The 24371-nt window shown below is 37.5% G+C and overlaps 1 protein-coding gene across 1 annotated transcript in view; it reads right to left on the bottom strand.

Moving 5' to 3' along the window:
* Window positions 1–24371, bottom strand: part of NCKAP5 (NCK associated protein 5) — a gene marked incomplete at its 3' end in the record, with an annotated part of 408673 nt that overhangs the window by 163310 nt on the left and 220992 nt on the right. The window contains exon 4 of the mRNA XM_015812433.1: window positions 16776–16839. Within this exon, the coding sequence (XP_015667919.1) occupies window positions 16776–16839 (64 nt within the window). The remainder of the gene's footprint in view (window positions 1–16775; window positions 16840–24371) is intronic.

Here is a 24371-nt window from a genome sequence, read left to right as displayed (position 1 = left end):
AAATAGCCAGGGCCTATGCGAAGAATGGCTGTATAGGTGATAAACTAGCACCCTGAATTGTACCCAGAAGACAACCAGTAACCGGTGAAGCTAATGGAGCAGTGGGAAACATGGATAAAATTTAGTATAGTAAACAGTGCCCACACCAGTGCATTCTGGACAGCTATACCTCCTGCGTGGTCCTCAAGGAGAGCCAGTCCTTTGAAGAACTTATTTATTTACTTATTTACTTATTTACTTACTTACTTACTTACTTACTTACTTATTTACTTACTTACTTACTTACTTACTTACTTACTTACTTACTTACTTACTTACTTACGTACTTACTTAATTTCTATACCGCACATCACACTTGCATGCATCTGGGAAGTTTACAGATATAATTTTATTATATTATATATCTTACAATAATACATTCATAGGGTGACTATGGTATGAGTGACCTTAGTTACCCCATGTGGTCTAGCAAAGGGCACAACTAAGGAAAAGCTACATAATCCCTCTCACTCCAAATAGAAACTAAGACCTCAGCTGAGCTGCCTATCAAATCCTCAAGGAACACCCCAAACTCTTTCATAGCCTAGGTTGAAAAATCTAAAAGGCCCTACCCTTTTGTATGGAAAAATGATCTGGGCAAGCCAAAAAGCATTCAGTAAGGTTAGAGATAAATCTCTTTGAATAGAGTAGATGAAGAAATTCAATGATTTTTACTTTTTTTACATTATTTGTCCTTTTGTTAGTAGAATAAAATACATTACCTTCCTGTATTTTTTCTAAAATGCTTTAAAGTTAAGGGGTGATAGAGAAAAAGACTCTAATGGTCAAAAGCACTTACAGAAATGATCGTCTCAATGAGCTACTTTTTTATTTTCTGTGAGTAACAGTGCTTCATTTTCTAGCAAAATGAATTCAAATAATACTATGGAGTTGGTTATTATTTAAAGGGAACAAAACTGCCTTCCACATGCATTTTTAACAGAATTGGATGCTTCTATTATGAAAAACTTTCAAGATGATGATAATGCGTTGAACAGGTAAGAAAGAATTGACTTTTCAACTACCTTACTTTTTATTTTTCTCAGCCTTTATTATTACAGTCAATGTCACACAGAATAATAGAGAAGTAAATTGAAATGAAGATATTGAAGTGGTGGATAGCTTCTGCCTTCTGCCTTAAAAATAAAGGAATAATCAGTCAAGAAATAAAAAAATAGACTAGCACAGAAGGCCTTGGAAAAGATATTCAAATGCCATAGTACCTCTATACCTACAAAGATCAGAATCATGCAAGCCATGGTATTTCTGATATTCTACAGAAGTGAAAGTCGGGGTCTGAAGAAACAAGATAGAAAGAGTATTGATTCTTTTGAACTTTGATGTTGGAGAAGACTCCTGAGAACAATGTGGACAGACAAGAAAATAAACAAATGGATCATCAGACAAATCAATAAAGTTCTCAAAGCCCAAAAGATCAGGTTTACATTATCTTACTCTGGACACATTATTCAAAGACCTAACTCTCTGGAAAATGTTCTAATGTTGGGAAATGTGAAAGGGAAGAGAAAAAGAAAACGACCAATAGAAAACTGTATAGATTCAGTTGCAGTAACAATGAGGGCAGTGTTGGAAGAGCTAAAGGAGCAGTTCAGGGACAGATTGTCATAGAGAAAATCTATCTATAGGGTTGCTAAGAATTGACAATGGCTTGATGATATGTCGTCATCATCATCATCATCATCATCATCATCATCATCGCCACAAGATAGCACTATTCTGTTTTTCTTCCATTCAATCATGGAACTGGCTGGATAAGTCCCTGAGACTTATCACCTGTGTTACAGGTGATTTTTTTTTCTGAAGGTAACAACTTTTCTTTAGAAGGGAAGAAACAAAGAAGAAAAATCTGCCTTAAGCCTCTCCCATGAGTACCTCTATCTCAAAATTCTCTTACAGTTTCCATAAAAATTTAACTTTAATACTGAGAGAGAAAAAAATTATGGGGTGTGTTCATATTAATAGCAGTTACATAACATTTGAGTTTTTACCATCCACTTTCTGATGGTGGATGCAATTTAATATTAAATGCAAAATCAAGAAAGGTTGAATACCCGTAATTCACTGTCTGCTACCACTGCTTTTCTGCTCTAAAAACCTATTCCTGAAGCTGTTCATTCTTTTTATAAATTTAAATACATACAAGATGTGTTCGGCCATGAAGGTTCTCAGTCACTGAGATGGAGCTGTCTGGGAGTAGATTCATGGCAATTGGAGAAGAAGACTGAAGAAACTACTTGGATAAGCTGTGAAACATTTCAAATCAAAAAAGAAGTCCAGTTGCCATGATTCAACTTCTAGACAAACAGATATGTAAGCAGTTTATGCCTACAAATAATTACAAGCTCAGCAGAGAGATTCTTCAGTTCGTGCTTGCTAACAGAAGACCAGATGGGAAGGTGTCTACAGAAGATTTAGCAGGTGGGAGGACAATGCTGAATTCTTCTTCCACCTTCTCTTCTCCCACACCATTTCCACTTGACCAATTACAATCCATTTTTTTCCTTTTAGCTGTGCTATGACACTAAGAATAAATCTTTAATAAATGAGTAGCTTGGTGCCAACCATGATTTTTATTTTCAGAATGCCTATGAAGATAAATTCCACTGACGTTCTTGAAAAATTATTCCAGAAGGTTATACTTTGCAACATAGCATCATTTTGATTTGGGTTTTAATTAAAGCTACTTTATCAAAATTAGTCAGAAGGATAATAAGAGAGTGATCCATGGACAAATTTGTAACTACAGATAAAGGCTGTTTAACTCCTTCCTTCCTTCCTTCCTTCCTTCCTTCCTTCCCCATCCATCCATCCATCCATCCATTATATTGAAACAAATCTGGTCCATGTATATAAAATTATCCATCAGAATAATTTGTTTCAGTTCAGAAAACCTTGGGCATCTTTACAATATGAATTATTTCTGAGTCATACATCAGTGTAATTGAATTAATGAAGAGTTCAGGTTTTTCTTAAGCGGCATTGTGGAGAATCTACAAACCTGTATTATTTCAATGCACTTCCTGAATACATGAGAAACTATGTGTATTTGTATATATTACAGAAGGACAAGGGGTCACAAATTCTTATACATCAACTGAGGGTTGACTGGAATATACAAGACTGCTATAGAACAAGAAATGAATTGAAACAAATGAATGAGGGTTATTCAGCTCCCCGAGGGTCCTATGGTTCTAAGAAAATAAAAGATGAAATATTCCTAAGCTTAACTGGGCATTTAATTAAATAACTACAAAGTAATCTAACTAAATTACATATAATTTGATAAAATAGAAAATAACCCTATATAATTTATATACACTGCAGTGGCCATTACCCAAGAACATAAATAGCCACTTTTCATACAGTTGGTATGGCAACTTTTTCCATGATGCTTGTTTTTTTTCTCACCACACAACAATTGTGTTCTTAAGTAGTATAGATTTTTTAGGCCAACTTGCTTTCAGTATCAGATCTCTCCCTACGTATCCTCCAAAAGTAGGTCTCCAAATTTAGTCTTTTTTGCTCAAACTTGACAGCATAAAGCATTTCTTTTTTGGTCCATCACTATACCCAACTCCAACATATATTACTGCCTCTGGGGATATGATAGGGCTGTGAACTGCTGAACTTAACCTTTTAAAATTAAAGTAGCCACAATTCAGTATTATTAGTGTCGATGTGCTTCATATCTATTAGCTACTGAAGAATTGCCCAAGGCACCATAATTTGTTCCTAGCCATAAAATGGGATTTTTTCCACCCTAGAGGGAACGACTTCTCTGATATTAAATATACCCAATGGATTGTATAGAACTCCCTCAACTTTTCCTTGATCATCTTCTGCATGGGTTATCTAATGTGCAAATGTCAAAGAACCCCTGGGCCATTTTCTTATTTAACCTTGCATGCTGCATTTTTGGAAATAGTCTATTTCGCTGTCCCTAGGTCTTACCAACCTTGTTTGCCCCACATCACAAGGACAACAATATATTTGCCAATTTAATAAATTTCAGAAGATGGGTGCAAAGGTTGACCTGCATTTAGTCAAGCATAAGCATATTCTCTGAATTTTCTCCAAATCTATTTGCCTTCAGGCTGCTGTGCTAAATTGCAATCAGATTGTCCCATGTTTTAGCACTGATAAATATCAAATTCAGGATTGTTAAAGAAGCTACTGGTAAAGATGAGAGCTTAATTTTCCATTCTGCAGGTAAACTGAGATCACTCCCACAAGATTTAAACAACAGTGTAAGGGTTACTCAGACATCCAGAAAACTCAAAAAATCTTCTCACCACCTCAGGAAGAAAATCACCTCAACATGACTGATATTTTACTTGAACTGAACTTCAGTAATTGGAACTATTTTAAATGTATACAGCTCCCTCTTCTGGCAGAAAAGGAGAAGCAGTATCATTAAGAAACGGACCAATTTTGCTTTCTAATGCTACAAAGCGTGTTATAATTAATCTTAAATTAACTTGGGAATTAAACTGATTACTAGAAAAGGGGGCAACAACCAAATGTACTTGTCTCTCTAAATAGCATTTTTGGCAACATTTAGAAAACTGGCTTGTTTAAAAACATTTACAACAGGAAATAATTGTACTAGATGTAAAGAAATCATTAACCACAAAACAGCAAAAAAATGAAACGAAACACAAATTTGTTCCAAGGTTCCTGAATAAAACACACATAACATTGGGCACTCATTCTGCAAAAAAAAAAAAACAACACCCTCCCCAATATTGTAATGAAAGGTTAGGTCTTTAAACTACCAAAATTGAAGTTATCCTCATAATCTTCATCTCAATATTTATATACAGTAGATTGTATTTATTGTTTATTTTTTATTTATTTGTATCCTGCCTTTATTATTTTTACAACTAACTCAAGGTGGTGAACATACCTGATGCTCCTATTTTCCCCACAAGAACAACTCTGTGAGATGAGTTGGGCTGAGAGAGAATGGATCATCCAAAATCACCCAGCTGGCTTTCAGGGCTAAGGTGGGACTAAAACTCACTGTCTCCTGGGTTTCTAGCCTGGTGCCTTCACCACTAGACCAAACTGGTCTAGTCCTATATGTAGGAATAAGATAAATGGTTGCTATTCTGCAAATTAGAGATTCCATCTTAGAGGTTCCATGTAAAGGACTTTGAGATATAGTCTTAAGGCAACCAGTCGGTCTTAGGGTTGTGGTTGTTAGTGTGAAGTCATGTCCGATCCATCGCGACCCCATGGACAATGTTTCTCCAGGCCTTCCTGTCCTCTACCATCTTCTGGAGTCCATTTAAGCTCACGCCTACTGCTTCAGTGACTTCATTCAGCCACCTCATTCTCTGTCGTCCCATTCTTCTATTGCCCTCAATCTTTCCCAGCATCAGGCCCTTCTCTAGTGAGTCCTTCCTTCTCATTAGGTGGCCAAAGTATTTGAGTTTCAACTTCAGGATCTGGCCTTCTAAAGAGCAGTCAGGGTTGATCTCCTCTAGGACTGACCGGTTTGATCGCCTTGCAGTCCAGGGGACTCGTAGGAGTCTTCTCCAGCACCATAGTTCAAAGGCTTCAATTCTTTGGTGGTCAGCCTTTCTTATGGTCCAACTTTCACCGCCATTCTTAGGGTTGGCTGACATGCAAATCATAAACCCCAGTAATGAGGAAGGTTAGAGAATTCACTTCCAGTTCATTCAGACATATATACAAGACCAGAGGGTTTTTTTTGTCATAGAACGCCCGGCACCTTTTTTGGATGGAACCTTGTAGGGTAAGCAAAGCAGGTTGTATGACATGTGTGAGTTCCGGCACCTTTTTTTTTTTTTTTTTTTTTACCAAAAAAAGCACTGTATAAGACTGTTTCATTCTGTTTCCCAGAACATAGCCCAATAGACAGATATTTAGTTCATGCCATACCAAATCTGTTTGTTGTAGCTGATAATATATGTGGCTCCCTGGTTCTGTGCTTCCCCCCCCCCCTCATATATGCCCAACTTCTTCATAGTTACTGCAGGTATAAAACAGCTAACTTTGGAAAATATCTAATAAACACCTTGTGCATTTCTATCGATCTTGAATTATTTTAGATTCTGATAAAAACAGAAAACTATAACAACTTAACAGAAAACGGAACACAGGGAGCTTCTTTATACAAAATCAGATGTCTGCTCCATCTAATCCAGTGGCCTATAACAAGAATCATTTCTAGAATCTGTCTAGATTGAACTAGAAAATTGTTGGATGCAAAACATACGCTCAGCATCCCAGTATATAAAATGTAAACACCCATTGCCTGGGACGTGTAATTATAAACTTCATAAATCCACATTTAAGGGGGAGAGTATAATAGTACTGATTTCATCTAAGTTATTTTCAGACTGTGCTTGGTGATACATTTCCATTTAAACCCTTTTGTGGGTTACTGACAGTATTGTCAGTAACCCACAAAAGGGTTTAAATGGAAATGTATCACCAAGCACAGTCATATTTACCAACAGGTACTATAGGTAAAGGCACAAGAACTCCTGCACACTATATTATTTACTATGAATGGGGTAGAATCATAGCTACCATAGTTCCCCGAAAATAAGATCGGGTCTTATATTGATTTTTGCTCCAAAAGACACATTAGGACTTATTTTACAGTTAGGTCTTATTTTCGGGGAAATATAGCACTAAATGCTGGCTGACGATCTTAACTGGGGCTTTTTTTGGGTGGGGCTTATATTAGGAGCGTCCTGAAAAATCATACTAGGGCTTATTTTCCGGTTGGGTCTTATTTTAAGGGAAACACAGTATTTCACCAGGCATTAACCTATTTAAAACTATACAAGCATACTTTAATTGCCAGACTCCAAAAACCAAGAAAGACATGTTGAGATTGTCTAAGCAGTTTCCTTTAGTGTTCCTTACCTATAGATAGAAATATTGCCAAACTAAAACAGACAACTTGCACTGTGAAACCTATACCCTGGGAATCAATAAGGGGAGCCGTCTTCACTCTCTTTCTCCTACACAAACTATCTAAACTGCATTGTCTCTTCGTCCTCTGGAATGCAATCCGTTCCTCCTGGGATTCCGGAAAACATTCCATCACATTAATGCTTCCTTTATACCACTCTTTGCCATAAATATCACAGCTTGATCTGTTTCCTTTATGTGTACTATGAATCACTTTTTCCCTCATCATTGATCAGAAGAAAATATTTCCTCCAACAAATTTTGAAATACCAATAATTAGCTTTACTTGCCAAGAATATAAACTCGCACAGCATAGCATGTCATCATCCCTTAACCAGTGTGGAATCCCAAGCAAAGAAACCACTACTACAAAAAGGCCCTGTAGATCATACATTGAGTGAAATGAAGGACAGCCACTGGAGGGGCGTATTTAGTATTTTCCGGACAGATGCTCAATCTTTCAAAGACTATCTTGATCTACAGTGGCTGTGCTGAATTACGCCCTCATTCTACATGCAAAGGATAGTGCAGACTTCGGAACAGTAGCAACGCAGTAAATCATGCTAAAATGTGTAGCGTTGTTTTCAGGGCAGCAGACATACATCTCCCAGTTGTATTGTGATACTAAATTATTGACAGTTTTTTACCTCAGAAGAGAAGCAAAAATTCTCAGAAAGCAGCTACAGCTATGAAAAATGTGGATAGGTAAAAAAAGACAGCTTTCTCCCTAGCCATTTGCGCATCCAACTTTTGGCTGCTATAACATACTATGCTTTATTGTTATTTATTATATAAAAATAATATTTAAAACAGCATGTTTCAAAGTTGGGAAATGAGTGATCCTATGGCTTTTGATTCAAAAAAATAAGACTAGATATACTGTACATATATCTCTCATATATACATACATACATACATACATACATACATACATACATACATACATACATACATACATACATTATCTTGAGTTTGGTGCACCCTGTCGGCCCAAATATGGGAGAAAGGAATCTTTTTTTTTTAATTCTTTGTTAGCAATCCAAATTTTGAAAAACATACATACATACATACATACATACACACACTTCCTACTTCTCTGCAATAATCCATTTATTTAACCATCTTGAGTCAAAACAAGAAGACTGTAATCTCTAAATCCCAGTATGAAACCTTGACAATGATAGATGTCAAGGAGAGAGAGAAAAAACAGCCAATTTAAACAATCTCCAAATATGTGGACTCAACTCCCAGAATTCTTGCCAACAGTCATGCTGACTGGTTAATTCTAAGATATGGAATTTGCCCATATGGAGGGTCGCAAATTTGAGAAAATGGAATCAGAAACACAATTATGTGTTAACAAATCAGTGTCAACGTTTAGCAACCACACAGATAGATTTTCTCCAGGATAATCTGTCCACACAGAAACTAACTAAAAGTTATTTCAGTCAAAAGGTTATGTTCTGGGATAGAAAATCTTTAATCATTATTTTGCAAATAAGAAGGCAGCTTTCAGTACTTCGGATGAAGTTCTAAATTACACAAGAGAGCTAACTTTCAATAAACATCATGTACATTATTGCTACCTATAAAGTAAAATATAAATACAAGCCTAGGATATTACTGCAAAGTGCAATCTATAATTTAAAAAAAACTGAGATGGCCAGCAGGAGGCAGAAAACTAAATAGAGATATAAAAAGCATTAGAAGGGAAATTAGGTAAATAATAGATTGACTTTAAGTAGCAAGCTTTCCAAGGAAGACCAATCATAGAAGTTCTGTTCTGATTCCAGCCTTCTAAATGAAAAAGGCAGGTTGCAGATAAATATTTTGTTCTTATCAGTTTTTAGAACTGCTCTTCCTATGACGTGCAGAAGATTTGGACTAAAAGTGTCAAGAACTGGAAGACTCATTTAGGTGCATGATTGGAACATAAATACTTTAGTAGCAAATCCTACTCAGAAATAGTTGTGATTCCTCCTAGTGAGGAATGGCAGGCACAAATAACCAGGAGCATTCAATGAGTTCAAAGCACAGAAGAGTTTATTATGGCTTATGAGTTTATTATTATTATTATACACAAGAATTTGGTCAACAAATGGTCAAAGCTAAATTGTAGGGGAGATGGGTGGCATGAAAAATAATAATAAAAAAACAAATAAATAAGGGTCAACAGAATTCATAGGGGGCTGGACCTGGGTCTCTTGTGGCAATGCAAGGGCTCTAAACTGAAGACACATTTAACTCTGCCTTCCAATTCAGCCTATTCTTCTCCTACAGCAGGGATCTTCAAACTTGGCCCTTTTATGACTTGTGGACTTCAACTCCCAGAATTCTTCAGCCAGGCACGCTGGTTGAGGAATTCTGGGAGTTGAAGTCCACAAGTCATAAAAGGGCCAAGTTTGAAGACCCCTGTCCTACAGACGATTTATCCAAAAGAAATCAACAATGTTCATTTGGAGTGCTATAGGAGTACACGTAAAGACTTCCCCCCCCTTTTTTTATCACATAAAATTACTTACAAGCAAGTCATAGTTAAATTCCACATTTTCTTGCATTTAAATGTGTACAATATATTCCCCCCCCCCAATTTTGTACAACATAAAATTACTTACAAGCAAGTCATGGTTAAATTCCACATTATTTTGTACAGTACAGTATTTTGTAACATGAAAATTTAGCACAGCCATATATTAAAAAAAAAAAGGTTATAGATCTCTTTTAAAATTATGAGCTTGCTCATCAGGACATTAAATAGGCGACCAGTGCAAGCTTGGCAGAAATTATGATGACATTCCTCTAAATGGGGCAGCGAGGCTTTTAAGGAACAAAGTTGACTTAAACCATAATGATTTTCAGAAAGTCTAATAATGAATCCACATATCATGCATAATGACCCATATTAAATTTCACATGCAGTTCTTATATCCATAAGCAGACTGACAAAAGCAAAAATAAAATCACAAAAGAACAAAGAGAAATGATAGGCCTGGCTAAGATGTTGCTGTTTATTATTAATACCAAAATGACTGGAAACAAATTCAAATAAATTAAAGACTGGACCCACCTCTTTTCAAGGAAGGAAGGAAAGATAAGTTAGCTTCTGCATCTCATTTTTTAACACTTCGTTTGCTGCTAAGCAACATGTATTTCCAAATAACCCCAATGCTGAAGCATGAGAGGATTTCTAACTGCCTTAGGCAATTGAACAGATTTATCCCTTCTGTGATTAAAAAAAAAAAAAAAGGAAATGCGTCTAAGCTGAAAGGGGAACATTATGCTTCCATGTATAAAACAGCTCTTTCAAAAACATGCATGTGACTCCTACACCCCCAGTAAAGGCCCAGAGGATGTGCTGGCTCTCTCACACAGCCATCTCTATACATCCTGGATCACTCTTTGCCAGGTGATTAATGGAGCAACATTAATGACACAAGAGACATTTAAATAGCAAGGGAGGGGGCGGTGGAGGGAAGAGTGCCACAATGGCACAGAGAATCATACAGGGTGACCTAATATACGCTTAGATTTTTTTCTAATTATAGAAAATATAAAGTCACAACATTTTTGTCCTTTCTTCCAAAGTATGAATGACAGCTTGCTTACCTCTGCATAAACAGGGCTAACCAAATCTTATCATTTCCTAGCCACATGTTTGTGTAACTGTACAATACTTGTAATCTTGGCAAGCCAAAAGAAAGGGAGTCTTATAGAACACAAGTTAGCAAAGATATCCCAGTAAGAAGGGAGGGCATGATCATCCCACCCCATGTGGTTAAAACTGGTTCTTTTAAAAAAAAAAAAAAAAGATTTCTAGCATAATTTCTAATATAATTTGTTAGACATCTACATCTAAGAATAGCTCTTTTGTCAATTTTATACATATGCAAGATAAAGAAACATCATTTCTGGTAACAATATAAATGCATCTGTATAATTATTTTGGAAATAATATGGTGGTGGTTTGTGACTGCCTTTTTTCAAGATGCTTAGATTTTCCTGATGGTCCTAAAGATTTTTTCTTAGTCTTAATCTAAGGAATAATCAGACATGTTCCAGGAAAAGTTTGGAACTGAGACCAAGTCAGCCACTTGCTGCCCTCTATCAAACTACATTGCCACTTTTTTACATTTAGTCGTTTAACGGCAAAAAATGCCCATATGCGAGAGTGGAGTTGAATGTACGACCACAAAATTTGCTTAACAACTGCAGTAAAAATGGTTGAAAAATTGGGCCTGGTGAAGTGGTGCCTTGATTTACAGCTGAATGACTTACAACCAGAATTCTGCTCCCAATTGTGGTTGTAAGTCAAGGACTACCTATAATAATGTCAATATGCTAACTAAAACACTGAGATGAGATTAACATGAATGGATGTACCATGCACCATGGCAGCTAGTTTAGTGTAGTGGATAGGGCACCGGGTTAGTGTAGTGGATAGGGCACCGGGTTTAGTGTAGTGGATAGGGCACCGGGTTAGTGTAGTGGATAGGGCACCAGAAGAAAGCAAGTTCTACTTCCACTTTAGGCACACAGCCAACTGGATGACTTTGGGCCAGTCACTTTCTCCCAGTCCTAAGAAGAAGGCAAAAATTTGAAAAAATCTTGCCAACTACAGAAACCAGTTCAGGCAGTTGCCAGGAGTCTAGAATAATTTGAAAGCATCAGCTTCATCCAGAAACTCATCAGCAACACTTGTGTACACTAATGAAAGCCCATCCTCTAATAGGAATCTCATTGCCCATTATGGCTCTTCCAGTGGGCAGCCCCTTCCAGAAAGTCTCAGGAGCAAGGGGATCTTTTTGATAGTCCTTGACATACAACAATTTGTTTAGTGACCGTTTGAAGTTACAATGAAAAAAGTGACTTACAACTTTTTTTTACACTTATAACCATTGCAATAGCTCCACGGTCACATGATCAAAATTCAGATGCTTGGCAAATGGTATGTACCTATGCTATGATGGTTGCAGTGACCCAGGGTCATGTGATCACCTTTTGCTACATTCTAATCAGCAAAGTCAATGGGAAAGCCAGATTCACTTAAAACCATGTTACTAATTTAACAACAGCACTGATTCACTTTAACAACTGTGGGAAGAAATGTTGTAAAATGAGACAAAACTCACTTAATTGTCTTGCTTAGCAGCATAAATTTTGGGCTCAGTTGTGGTCATACGTTGAGGACACCATTGGTAGAATGATGTCTGTACAGTTGAAAGTCTTTTGGGGACTTGGGAGGCAGGGTCCTCAACCCACACCGAGTTTCTTCCGACAAGGTTTGGAATATCATTGGCAAGGACAGATTTTATCATTGTAATCCAACTCAGTTTATTATGCACATATTCTGGAAAGTCTTTTAACTATTTAAATCTCACTGACTTAAAAGGGATGTAAATGTACTGCAGATTTGTAGCTGAAAATTGTTAGTAATTCGATAAAGTGCTAACAAATATTAACAAAGTTATTAATAAAAGACCTGCGTTTATAAAGTATAGGAAAAGCTTTTCTCAATCACATACCATCTAGCCAGGATATAAATTATAATACTAACTTAAAGAGTATAAAATTACATCACCACCAAAATAGCCACAATGACTATTTAATTCAAGATTTAAGATGTTGCTTCGTCTTCTAACTCTTTTTTTTTTGGTTCCATCTAGTTTGATCCAGCTTTTTTCTGCAATGGGAATAGTTTGGGGGAAGGGATGTGATAGGAATGATCACACTTAAATTCATTAATATAACTTGCTTTCCTATTATTAGCACCATCTGAGCCTGTTGAAAGTCTTAACCAGGGCTTTAATTTTCCCCAGGGGAGCTTTAAATTAATTAGTAGTTTACACGCTAACAAAGAATCTGATACATTCATAAATCAATCTAACGCTCAAGGATTTTAAAAAGGAAAGGAACCAAATCAACCGGGACCTCATATTCAGTTAAAGTGTTGTGCTTTTACAAAAGGGTGCAGGTGTGAATTAGATGAATATAGAGCAGAAGCCATGATAATCACTTTGTATCACTTAAGCCCACAGCAGGGAACACAGCAAATAAGGACTTCTGGCCTATCTTTATTGAAATCTATGCCAACATGAAAGACTAATTGAAGAATTGATTTGGGTTTAATTTTTATGAAATAAAGATCTTGACAGCTGTAATTTATGCCACAGCCTACAAAATAAAAAAAGTGGTAAGAATTTATAAAGGTTAAAGGAATACATCTAGACATTTGAAACGCTTCATGTAGACAAAGGCTACCAAACAGAAAAAAATGACTTGTGCTAAAATATAAATCATGACAAATTCCCAATTATATGCATTTGTCTTATAGCTAGAACTGTGTTTAGAAGAACGCAGGGGCGATGTCCTACAGTCATCCCAATGTATTATCAGAAGTATTTCAGTGTAGATCTCACACTGTGATTTGCAGTATTTCTTTATCATTCCTAAATAATAAACCAAAATAATTTAATCTATAACTCTCTTCTACAACCTTGGGCGAGGATCCCCATGACCACTACAGTTGTGCATGGCAATAAAAGACACTTTGTTGCATACATCTCAAATCCCTCCGGTTCTTAATTTAAGTGGACATTTTTTCCCACACCAAAGCTGAATACATTTATTGTTGTATCATGTGTTATAACAGAATGTTTTGTGACTTGAAACTACTAAATAGTTTTTTGCCTCTCTCGTTCTTATTACCCTTTTATTTATTTATAATGGTTCTTGAAAACTGTGGAGAGATTTACAGAATTGAAATGAAGGCAATAAACACTAAATGCTCTTGAAAATCCTCATATCTGAATGAGATAACTGCAAAGAATCTCAAGTAGAACTAAAGGCCTAATGTACCACCAACTGTAGACAGCTGCACAGAGAAACAAGCCCCACAGAAATCAAATCACTGCTTCCTCACGCCTATTAGAAAGCCCTTTTTCAAGGACTTCAAAAGTAAAGTTGAAGGATATCAGCTTTATCTGGTGTAACATACTAGGAGTAAACATACTACTTCATCCTCATTTGATCTCGGAAGCTGGATGAAGAATTGGGCCAGGATGCCCAAAGATAGGATTTTCACACACCCTTTTTCCTGGCACCTGAAATCTTCTCCAGAGCTTTTAAAATTGCCCAGAATACCAAGGTAGTGAAAATCAAATTGACAAACTGAACCTTTTTTCCTGAGATCAGGAATCAAGTATGCCACTATCTGGTCCAAAGGCAAACAGAGAGAGTCCTATCTAAATGCATTTGTCAGATTAAACTAGTACTTCCAAATTTAGAGAACAGAATCGTAGTTTGGAATCCCATTTGCAATGTGGCTATTAATGATGTTTTTGCAGAAAAATAAGTCAATAGGAAAGACAGTAATGCCTCTGGCAATAAGCATTCATTGAATCATGAAAATTCAGCCTTTGAACTTTTTACCATTGATGGGACAAGTTCTATCACCAAACAAGATATAACCACTATTGCCTGAGAACGAAGAAATAGAAGCATCAGCATCACTGGCCTGACTTGCTGAGGACTGTCCATATAAATGCATGAACTATAAAAGATACTGGTTATAATTAAAAGCCAGCTGCTAAAGCTGTTTCTATTACAGGAAACTGAAGTAGGGCAAAATGAGGGTGATGTCCTAGTCATGTATGAAGACAGGCAACTGAGACACTCAGAAGCTGTCCATCTTTGTCTACGGGCCTGTCTCTAGGAGATCTGTTATAGCATCTCAGTTGTATCTCAAGCTCAAACTTCCTTCCATTGTAATAAACACGGGATCCAAACCACTGCCTCAAAGAGAAACTTAAGCTTTATTGTGCAAAATGATATATCCTAAAGTACAGGCAGTCTTGGACTTGCAACCACAATTGAGACCACAAGAACCAGTTGTAGGTCACTTTTTTTTTCAGTGCTGTTGTAATTTTGAACAGTTGCTAAACAAATGGATGCAAATCAAAGAGTACCTATAATTTTATTATCAGTGCTAAGTTTGCTCAAAATATTATATTCAAAGGAGAAATTAATTTTGAATTAAATTTAAGCTTGGCCATTTATACTATATGGTGATTAGTATTCAGCTTTATTGATAGGCATCGCTTTAAGGGGCCCCGAAATGCCAAAATCATATTTATGATTATGATACTGGAAACAAAGAGGCAGCATGTTCCGTTCAATTTTTATTATTTTTTTCCACTCGTTTTGTGATATCTTTTTTTTTACTATCCATTTTATCTTCAGCTGAATAGACTGCTATAGGACAAGTGCCAAATGACATATATAAGTGAAATATTAAATTTCAAAATACATCAGAGAGACAAAAGTATTTGGGAAAATAATGTTAGCCAATAAAAAAGTATTATATTCATCTATCAGTAAAACGGATGCTTCAGAAGTCGTGTTTATCCCCTATTATCTTGGTGTTTAGAAGCTCTGTAAACTGCATCTCTTTCACCAGGCTTTTAACTGTTGCATGATTAGGGTTTTGCTTTTTTTCTTTATCCCTTTCCTTTTTTTATTTAATTTTGTTGTTATTGTTAGAAGCCAGATCCTCACAGAGCAAAAAAGGGATATGTATGCAGTTATACATATATACATGTACACACACATATAGAAAACAATTATTAGTCTAATTAAATTTCAAATTAGAACAAACCAACTCTAGAATTTTGGCCATGTTTCAGTGTTATGTCACATGAACGATACTGTAGACCAGACATATCAAATTCGCAAATTGACGTTGTGCAACATATCGGGCCAGTTTTGCCATTGCCAGCAATGGGGTGGGTGTGGCTTCCGGATGACGCGTCCGGCCCATGGGCCAGCAGTTTGACACCCCTGCTGTAGACCCAGCAAAGCCTCTGGGTTATCTCTTTTACAACACAGCTCAAAAAAGGGTGTGAGCAGGATCCAGTTTCTACAACTTCTAATTTATTATAGGCTACACATCGGGCAATTCAGTTTGCTACACATCAGGCAATTTAATTTAAAGTAAATGCTAATTGGACTGCAAAAACTAGCTTGGTTTACTAACCAGAGCTTGCTTTAATGACTGTTCTCTGGCTTGTATGTAATCGCAAGGCACAAATCACAGTAACTGAATCCTCCTTCTGACCGTGTAAAAAGACAGAAAGGAAAGCATGAAAGACTTAGGCTTCATTCAGCCTCAAAGAAGTTCTTCCAGATGGTACTAAATCCTGATTTACCATTATATTGAATCAAGCTTTTATCTTCCTGTGATCCTTCAGCTCAGCGTAAGCAGACTTCATTCACAAAGTGAGGGCATAAAACAAAAGTGCAGTAAGGTTCATGAAAAATTTAGATCTCGTTAAACCAATACTGTGATTACCAATGCTAATTTTACACTGTAGCTTTCTAATGCTGTACTGTAAATGAATCTCACAACAAAAACATAGGGAGAATCTGAATGGATTTAAGACTAAGGATTAGCATAATCAATCTTTCAAGCATTTTCATGGCTTTCTTTGTCAATTGCCAGTAATGGGTGATTAATTACTAATCAAGTATATCTAATTCCAATCTCTAATTGCCTATTTGTGTACTTAATTGCTATGATTTTTCACTTGGTCATCAGAAGAGAAATCAATATTTTTACTGATAACGTTTCCCAAGGATTCTTACCTTGCCCACATTCTGAGAGATACCTTAATAAAGTCTTGACTGCATTTGGTATAAAATGCTGCATTTGTATTTTGGTTCTATGCAATACAACTGGAAATACAAATCGGATGATTGCCAAAACTTACCATTGTTCCGTCACTCTTATTTCGGGCAACTTCCTGCTGTAGCCGGGCCACAGACAACTTTTCCCTATGGAAAGAAGGGAAGAGTAAACAGCTGCTCATTTTGCACTCATCATTAAGGATAGCATTTTTATATCACTGTGGAATTTATGATTTATCAGTCATATGCCCCAGCACAATTTAGTTCCTCAGCCATATTTTCAATAATTCTAATACAACCAGAATTCTTTGTTTAAGGGACTGAATGATATCTAAGGCAGGCCTGCACAACACATGCAGTATTATGCAGCCCACTGTTGCCACTATCCCCAAAAATGTGATGACAAGCATCTCCAAGACTTATTACTATTGAGAGCCTCAGTGCTACTTCCCTCTTCTAGCCCCCAAACAGCTCATAGCACAGTGGTGGCGAATCTATGACACGCATGCCAGAGGCGGCACTCAGAGCCCTCTCTGTGGGCACGTGCACCGTTGCCCCAGCAGAGTTCACTAGAGTAGCAAGCACGTGGCATCTGGAAGTGACAGGGCAGGAAGTATGCGAGCAAGCGGCGTTGGCCCCCCCGGGGATGCCCCATAGATGGCAAGGGACTGGCCCCAGCCACGTTCACCCAGTCTGCCATGACCACTGCAGCCACGCACACCCAGTGGGCCATGCCTCCCCCACCCATCCCGAGGGCACCACAATGCTGATGCAGCCCTGGCACTTTGCAATAAATAAGTGGGTTTGGGGTTGCAGTTTGGGCAGTTGGTCTCTAAAAGGTTTGCCATCACTGTCATAGCATTTCAGATATTTCTTTGTAGCCTGTGAGGACTTTTAATTCATCAGTGTGGTCCCTTCCCACTACAAGTTGAGCAGGCCAGGTCTCAGCACTACATGTGCAAAATGCCACAACCAGTTTGGGTTCTATCTAGTGCTTAAAGAAGCAGGTTTTTCTTTACATGGATTGTATTCTACAGCGAAATCACACATTTCTTCTTTTAACTTGTGTCGCAAGATTAAAAGTGATCTTTAGCTTCTTGTAAAAAAAAAATCCAATTCTAATAAAACTGATTTCTCACAACTGAAAATCTAAACTAAATTAAACAGTGATTCATAGCAAATTCCATAAGCAAAACACACCTGATTAAATGACTATTTCAAGACGTCATTAATGAATCATGAATCACAGCGCATGACAAATATTATTTATATGAGAAGCACTCACCAATTACATGGATCTGGTAAGTAACAGGCGGAATGATATGTAGGGAGTCCTTAGGGCAGGGGTCCCCAACCCCCAGTCTGTGGACTGGCACCCGGCCGCAGCATGCCAGAAACCAGTCCGCGCAAACAAGCAAAGCCCCATCCGTGAGATGCAGGCAGCACACAAAACCATGCCCCCTCCGGTCCGCAGAAAAACCTCTCTCCATGGAACTGGTCCCTGGTGCTCAAAAGGTTGGGGACCTCTGCCTTAGGAGACGGGGAAGATTCACAGACTACACAATAGTCAGAGAAGAGGCACCTAAGGCCACAGAAGGAATGGGGGAGCGACAAATGTCTTATAATGGACCCTCCTTAGTTTCTTGGACAGTAAAGGTTAGGAGAGGAGAGATGTACTTTCAAACTTGCAAAATTTTGTTAATGTAACCTTACAATAAAGATAGAATTAGTGCTTCTTGGCTAAACTACTTCACAAGACTGACATCAGGAGAGTACATTAACATTATCCTTCATTAGTCTACTTACTACATGTTCTCTGGTACTTATATTATGCATGATCCCTGACCATATACACATACAATAATACAGCAATTGTTCATATGAATTATGCTAGTATTCTTGAACTTTCTCAGCTATCTGTTTAAACAGGACCATGCAAAACAGCATAGTCCTTGACACCCTTTGGGCACCTTAAGATAAAAGGAAAAAAATAAGCATGTAAAGACCAATACTTGTTCCATATTGATGGGGGATTAATATTATATTCAACACGTCAGCCTATAAAGTTCCTATTCGTAAGGCAAGATTAAAACCTTCTAATTTTTAAGATAGACATTTGTCAAGTTCCCTCAAATCAAACTTTGCCCTGAAATTCAGGAGCTCGGGATCAAAGGGCATGTTCTGTTTCTTCCAAGCCAGGGAAACTCCTTCTTGAAAATATTCTGCTCTCAGCACTGCTAATAGGACTCTCCATTTTTTAGAAATGGATTCAGACAACACATGTCCTAATGACTCCCTAATCAGCGTGTTCCCTGCCAACTAGTCCCCCTGAGAAAAGCTGGCTTAAGTACAAGTGCAAAGACGATGACATCAAGGATCTTTTCAGAATCAATCTGACAGGAGGAGCAGCAGGCAGAAAGCCTGTGGAGCAAGAAGAAAAAAGCCTTCTATAGGGAGATTTATGAGGATCAACAGGGTACCTTTTGATTGATCATCACTACCTACGTGTGGAAAGTTAGTCTTCAGTTAGCCTCATTCTCATAATAGGCTGGAACCAAGTTAATAAATTTGCTTCTTACATATTTATTGCACATTTTCTCTAAGTCTGCAAGTTGTTTTTATTTTTTTAGGAATCCTAGTAAGTTTTTATTCTACTTTTTTCATAAAACAATGCAGTCCTTATATTATTAAGATTTTTCAATGGATATTTTCCAATTATTATTTTAATTTAGGTTTATTTTTATGAGGTAATATTCTGTTAGTCTTACTACTGCATATAATAAATACTGTGGAAACAGCTTTTTCCATTTGCCAGAATTTTTATATGTTTTACTTACTTTATTTTACTTTATTGTATAAACTATTTAGTAGCAGATTTCATCTTAAAAGTTTACTACCCAAAGGTTTTTGAACAATTTTGAGAAAATCTCTAACCATTTCTTTTGCTTGCTAACTGCTGATTTCTAAAGCATACAGCACTGAGACATATCAATATAAATATACTAAAGACATTTCTTTCTATGCCCAATTCCAACTTTTAAAAATTTCCAGCTCAGGAAAAAAAATGCATGTTCTTTACAAATTATTTATAAATAAAATGTGTGCTTTTCATCTCAAGTATTGACTATTTTTTTAGCCTTGTTAAATGAATGTGTTTATACCTAAGTTTTAAAAAGTCAAGCTTGTTTGTTCTCTATATAATAATTATTTTTGCACAGATTTCTAAAACAATGCTTTCCTTTTTATAAGTTCATGTCATTCTGTGTGATAACAGATAGTTAAAGACTATTTTAATTTTAAAAAATCACCATTTAAAATATATAATAAAATATGTAATGTGTAAATTTAATGTACCATAGTAATTAGGAAAACAGCAAGAAGGTCCTTTGGAATCTGGAGCCAATACGAATCTACACATCAAAATCTACACAACCAAAAATGAATGTGGTGTGTGAGAGAATGTACACAAGTCAAACTGACTTGCTGAAGCTCCATCCTGTCAAAGAAAGCCATATTTTATCATGAAGTAAAACTCATTCATTCATTCACTCATATTCATTCATTCATTCATTCATTCATCCATCAAATTTACATAGTTGGCCATCTCACAATAAAGTGACAAGGCAGCTTACAATAAAATCAATTATAAAATAAAAATGTTAAAATTAAAAGGAATGAACAATATTATTAACAACATGGTGGAGAAAATTGATGGTAAAAACAAAGCAGCCATTTCGTCAAATCATTATTGCCTTGAGATCCCCAGGATTGCTCACACAGCCATATCTTAAGGGAAGAATGTCAAGGATGTGGTCTGTTCCACAGGAACAATGAGACAATATTCCAAGTGGGTGCCATAGCAGAAAAAGTCTGTCTCCTGGGTCCCATCAGATGAAACTCATGGACAGCATACCTCTTCAGGACAGATGGAAATGGTCCCTCAGATACCGCAGTCCCATATCATGAAGGGCTTTAAAGCACAGGTCCCCAACCTTTTGGGCACCAGGGACCGGTTACATGGAGAGAGGTTTTTCCACGGCCCGGAGAGTGTGTGGTTTTGTGTGCTGCCTTCATCCCGTGGCTTTGCTTGTTTGTGCGGACCGGTTGCTGGCATGGACTGGGGGTTGGGGTTAAGGTTAGGGTTAGGGTTGGGGACCCCTGCTTTAAAGATCAAAAACAGCACCTTGAATTGGACCTGGAAGCAGACTGGCAACCAATGCAATTTGTGAAGCAAAGGTATAACATGTGCCAGTTCGATGTTACTTGGAGTAATGACAGTATTCTGATATATAAAATCTATAGTGTAAGAACAATTCAATTTCTTGATAAACATAGAAAAAAATACAGGAAAGGGACATCTGGCTAGGCCTGTAGACACATCTAGCAGTTAATTACATTATACAATTTCTTTTTTTTAACATACATTCACATAAAAGAATACATTCACATAAAATGTCACCTACTTTACAAAAAAAAATCATGCAATGCAATTCTCAGTGTGATTATAAGTTACACCCAAAAGCAAGTGATACATTTGTCTCTCAACGTTTTGCTGTCAGCTACATCTAGTATGAAGTCTTGCACATGCATAAATAGCTGTATATTCGCTGACAATCCAAAACTATTTTCTCAGTTGGTCTTCTGCATATTCTAACAAGCAAGCTAAATTCATAGCTTACCAAACTACCTGTCAGAAAGGTGCCTCCGCATGGGACCACACAAAATGTCCTTTTGGAACAGAATACTAAGTACTGAAGCTCTGATTAGGAAGACACAGAACTTTTTATTATTTTTGAAAAAGAAACTGAACTCTCGAAACAAATCTAAATACGACAAAAGGAATACAGATAGTCTTCGACTTGCAACTATCCATCTATTTCAGGGGTAGGCAACCTTGGCTCTTTTATGACTCGTGGACTTCAACTCCCAGAATTCCTGAGCCAGCCATGCTGAGGGGAAAGGGAGAGTTTCCAAGCTGAGCCATGCTGCCTCAGGAATTCTGGGAGTTGAAGTCCATGAGTTATAAAAGAGCCAAGGTTGCCTACCCCTGATCTAGTTAACTGTTCAAAGTTACAATGGCACTGAAAAAAGTGCCTTACAACTGGACCTCACACTTACAATCAACACAGGATCCCTACGGGTCCTGTGATCAAAATTCAGGGCCTTGTCAACCGGCCTGTGTTTACAAAAGTTTTGCAGCATCATATAATTGCCATTTGTGACCTAATCAGCCTGCAACATGTAAGGTGGCCAATGAGGCAAGCCAAATTTGCTTCATCACCGCATGAATCATTTAACAACTGCAGTGATTTGCTTGACAACCATGGCAAAAAAAAATAGTTCATAAAAATCAGGTGTGACTCACTTAACAACAAAACAAAATCACTTAACAAAATCAGGTGTGACGTACTTAACAACCGCCTTGCTTAGTGATGGCCATTCTGTTCCCAATTGTGGTGATAAGTTGAAGACTCTCTGTACTATCCCTTCCAAACTCTATGAGGCATGAATCACTAATAGATTAAGGCCAGGCCAATAGCAAAGTCTAAAAAATGAAGAAAAAGGGAAATGGTGAAACTATTATGCATTTAAAAAGAACAGCAAGGAGCTGCGATGGGAAAATCTGTGGATCCAATGAATGGATGTGGGTCTGACCTTCATGTGCAAAAACATTATCTTTTACAATAGAGGATTTTTCTATACATTTTTTTAAAGTTTATATATTGGCTTTTATAGAACCTTTGAATGGTGAAGAGATATTTACAACAGCAAGCCCAGCTTCTGACCCACAAAAGAATTCAAATTAAAGCATCTGTAAGGAGATGGCTCTCCAGCGTATGTGTGAACACAGCCAGTCAAGGAGGAACCAACATAACTCCGAGTAATTAGTTCCATTGTCAAAATGTTCTCACTGTTAAGTAATTGTTTCCTAACACTGAACCAGAAACAATCTTTTTATAAATTCATTATTCCATGCTCTCTTTTTTAGAACAATATAAGAATATAACTGTGTGACATCTTTTCAGGTAATTGAAAAGTATGATCATATTCCCTTTCATTTTTCTCAACACTGAACTTTCCAGGTTCTTTCCATTTCTTTTCATAGTATTTACTTTCTAAATGCCGGTTAAACCTAGTTTGCCTGACTCCCCACTAAAATTCAGTGTCCAGGTTGGGCAGATAATATTCCAGATGGACTGACCAAAAGAGAATAAAATGGAATTGTTTCAGATGATTCCACTATCCTTTTATTGGTGCAACCTAAAATTGCACTTGTCGTTTTTCCAATCATCTCAAATTGCCGCGTCACATTCAGCAGCTTGCAAGCAACTGCTGTTCAGAGATGACAAATAATTTCTCCAAGCAGTATATTCACCATCCTATAAGTGTACATTTGATTTTGCGCTTTTTCTATGAGATTTATTTATTTCTCCAACCTATTCAAATCACTTTGAATGATATTACTTTTTTTACATATAGAATGCATTACAATCAGGTGCCTTTTTCTAATATAATAACTCTGTTTAATTTATTCATCCATCCATTTATTTATTTTATAAATATTTATATGGCTGCCCATCTTGTAAACCACTTTGTGCAAAAATACTGAAGAGAACAAGGCCCTAGATCAGAGGGTGGGCGATTATGGCTAAGGAATTCTGGGAGTTGAAGTTCACAGGTTGTAAAGGGGCCACAGTTGCTTAGCCCTGCTGAGATTGAACTTTGTGGCAGGTACTTGGTACCTCCCTCCACTGTGCCAGAAAATGTTTTTAAAGGCCTTTGGGCTGCCCCGTCCACATTTACTAATCAGAATTTAATAGAGTATTTAGTCAAATGCCTTATTATTTATGGCTTTCCTACCACCTGTTTAAAAAGTTACATGACCAAAACCCGAAATACGGTCCCTCTGACAAACAGGGCCGGTTCCAGGCCTATGCAACCTAGTAAGTTGGCCAAAATGACAAATTTTAGGGGGGGGCGTCAAAATTAGAAAGCCTTTCGTGACATAAGTATAAAATCTGATAATCCTTCTTCATTGCTTTAAAACTTTTTCATTCTACATGTTTTAAAAACACCTACACACAAACTCAGCACGATGGTAATGAACCGCCTACTAATCTGACATTGCAAGTCATGAAAAAGAAATTATTATTACAGTTCTAGATCTCAGGAAGCTGGTAAGGGAGGGTGGTGTGATCAGTACGGTCAGTGGGAGGGGCAGATACGGCGGGAGCAGAGAACCATATCGGGTTTTGGGAGCACGCACACGCTGTTTACAAGCTTGTGAGTGCTCCGGTCCTCAGGGCTCTACTCGGCCTCCAGGGATCTTAGATCCTCGGGCCCGGGATCACCGGCTGATGTTATGCAACGCCAGGTCCGTGGTAAACAAGGCCCCCCTCATCCAAGATCTTATTCAAGAGGGGGGTGCGGACCTGGCAGGTATCACCGAAACCTGGCTGGGCACAGAAGGGGGAGTGCACCTCGTTGATATTTGCCCGCCGGGTTTCCAGGTATTCCATCAGCCAAGGACCCGGGGTAGGGGCGGTGGGGTAGCGGTCATTATAAGGGAGAGCCTATGCCCGAGGGAGACCACTGTGCCTCAGATAGACGGTGGGGAGTCCCTCCTTGTGAAGTGGGGACAAGGGGTACAAGTGGGCCTGTTGATCATATACCTGGCT

This window comes from Protobothrops mucrosquamatus, unplaced genomic scaffold, assembly GCF_001527695.2.
Source record: "Protobothrops mucrosquamatus isolate PMUCROS unplaced genomic scaffold, P.Mucros_1.0 scaffold84, whole genome shotgun sequence".
In the NCBI taxonomy this organism is placed as follows: Eukaryota; Metazoa; Chordata; class Lepidosauria; order Squamata; family Viperidae; genus Protobothrops; species Protobothrops mucrosquamatus.
The sequence above is the reverse complement of the archived record's forward strand: the minus strand, read 5'-3'. Positions and strand labels throughout refer to the sequence as shown.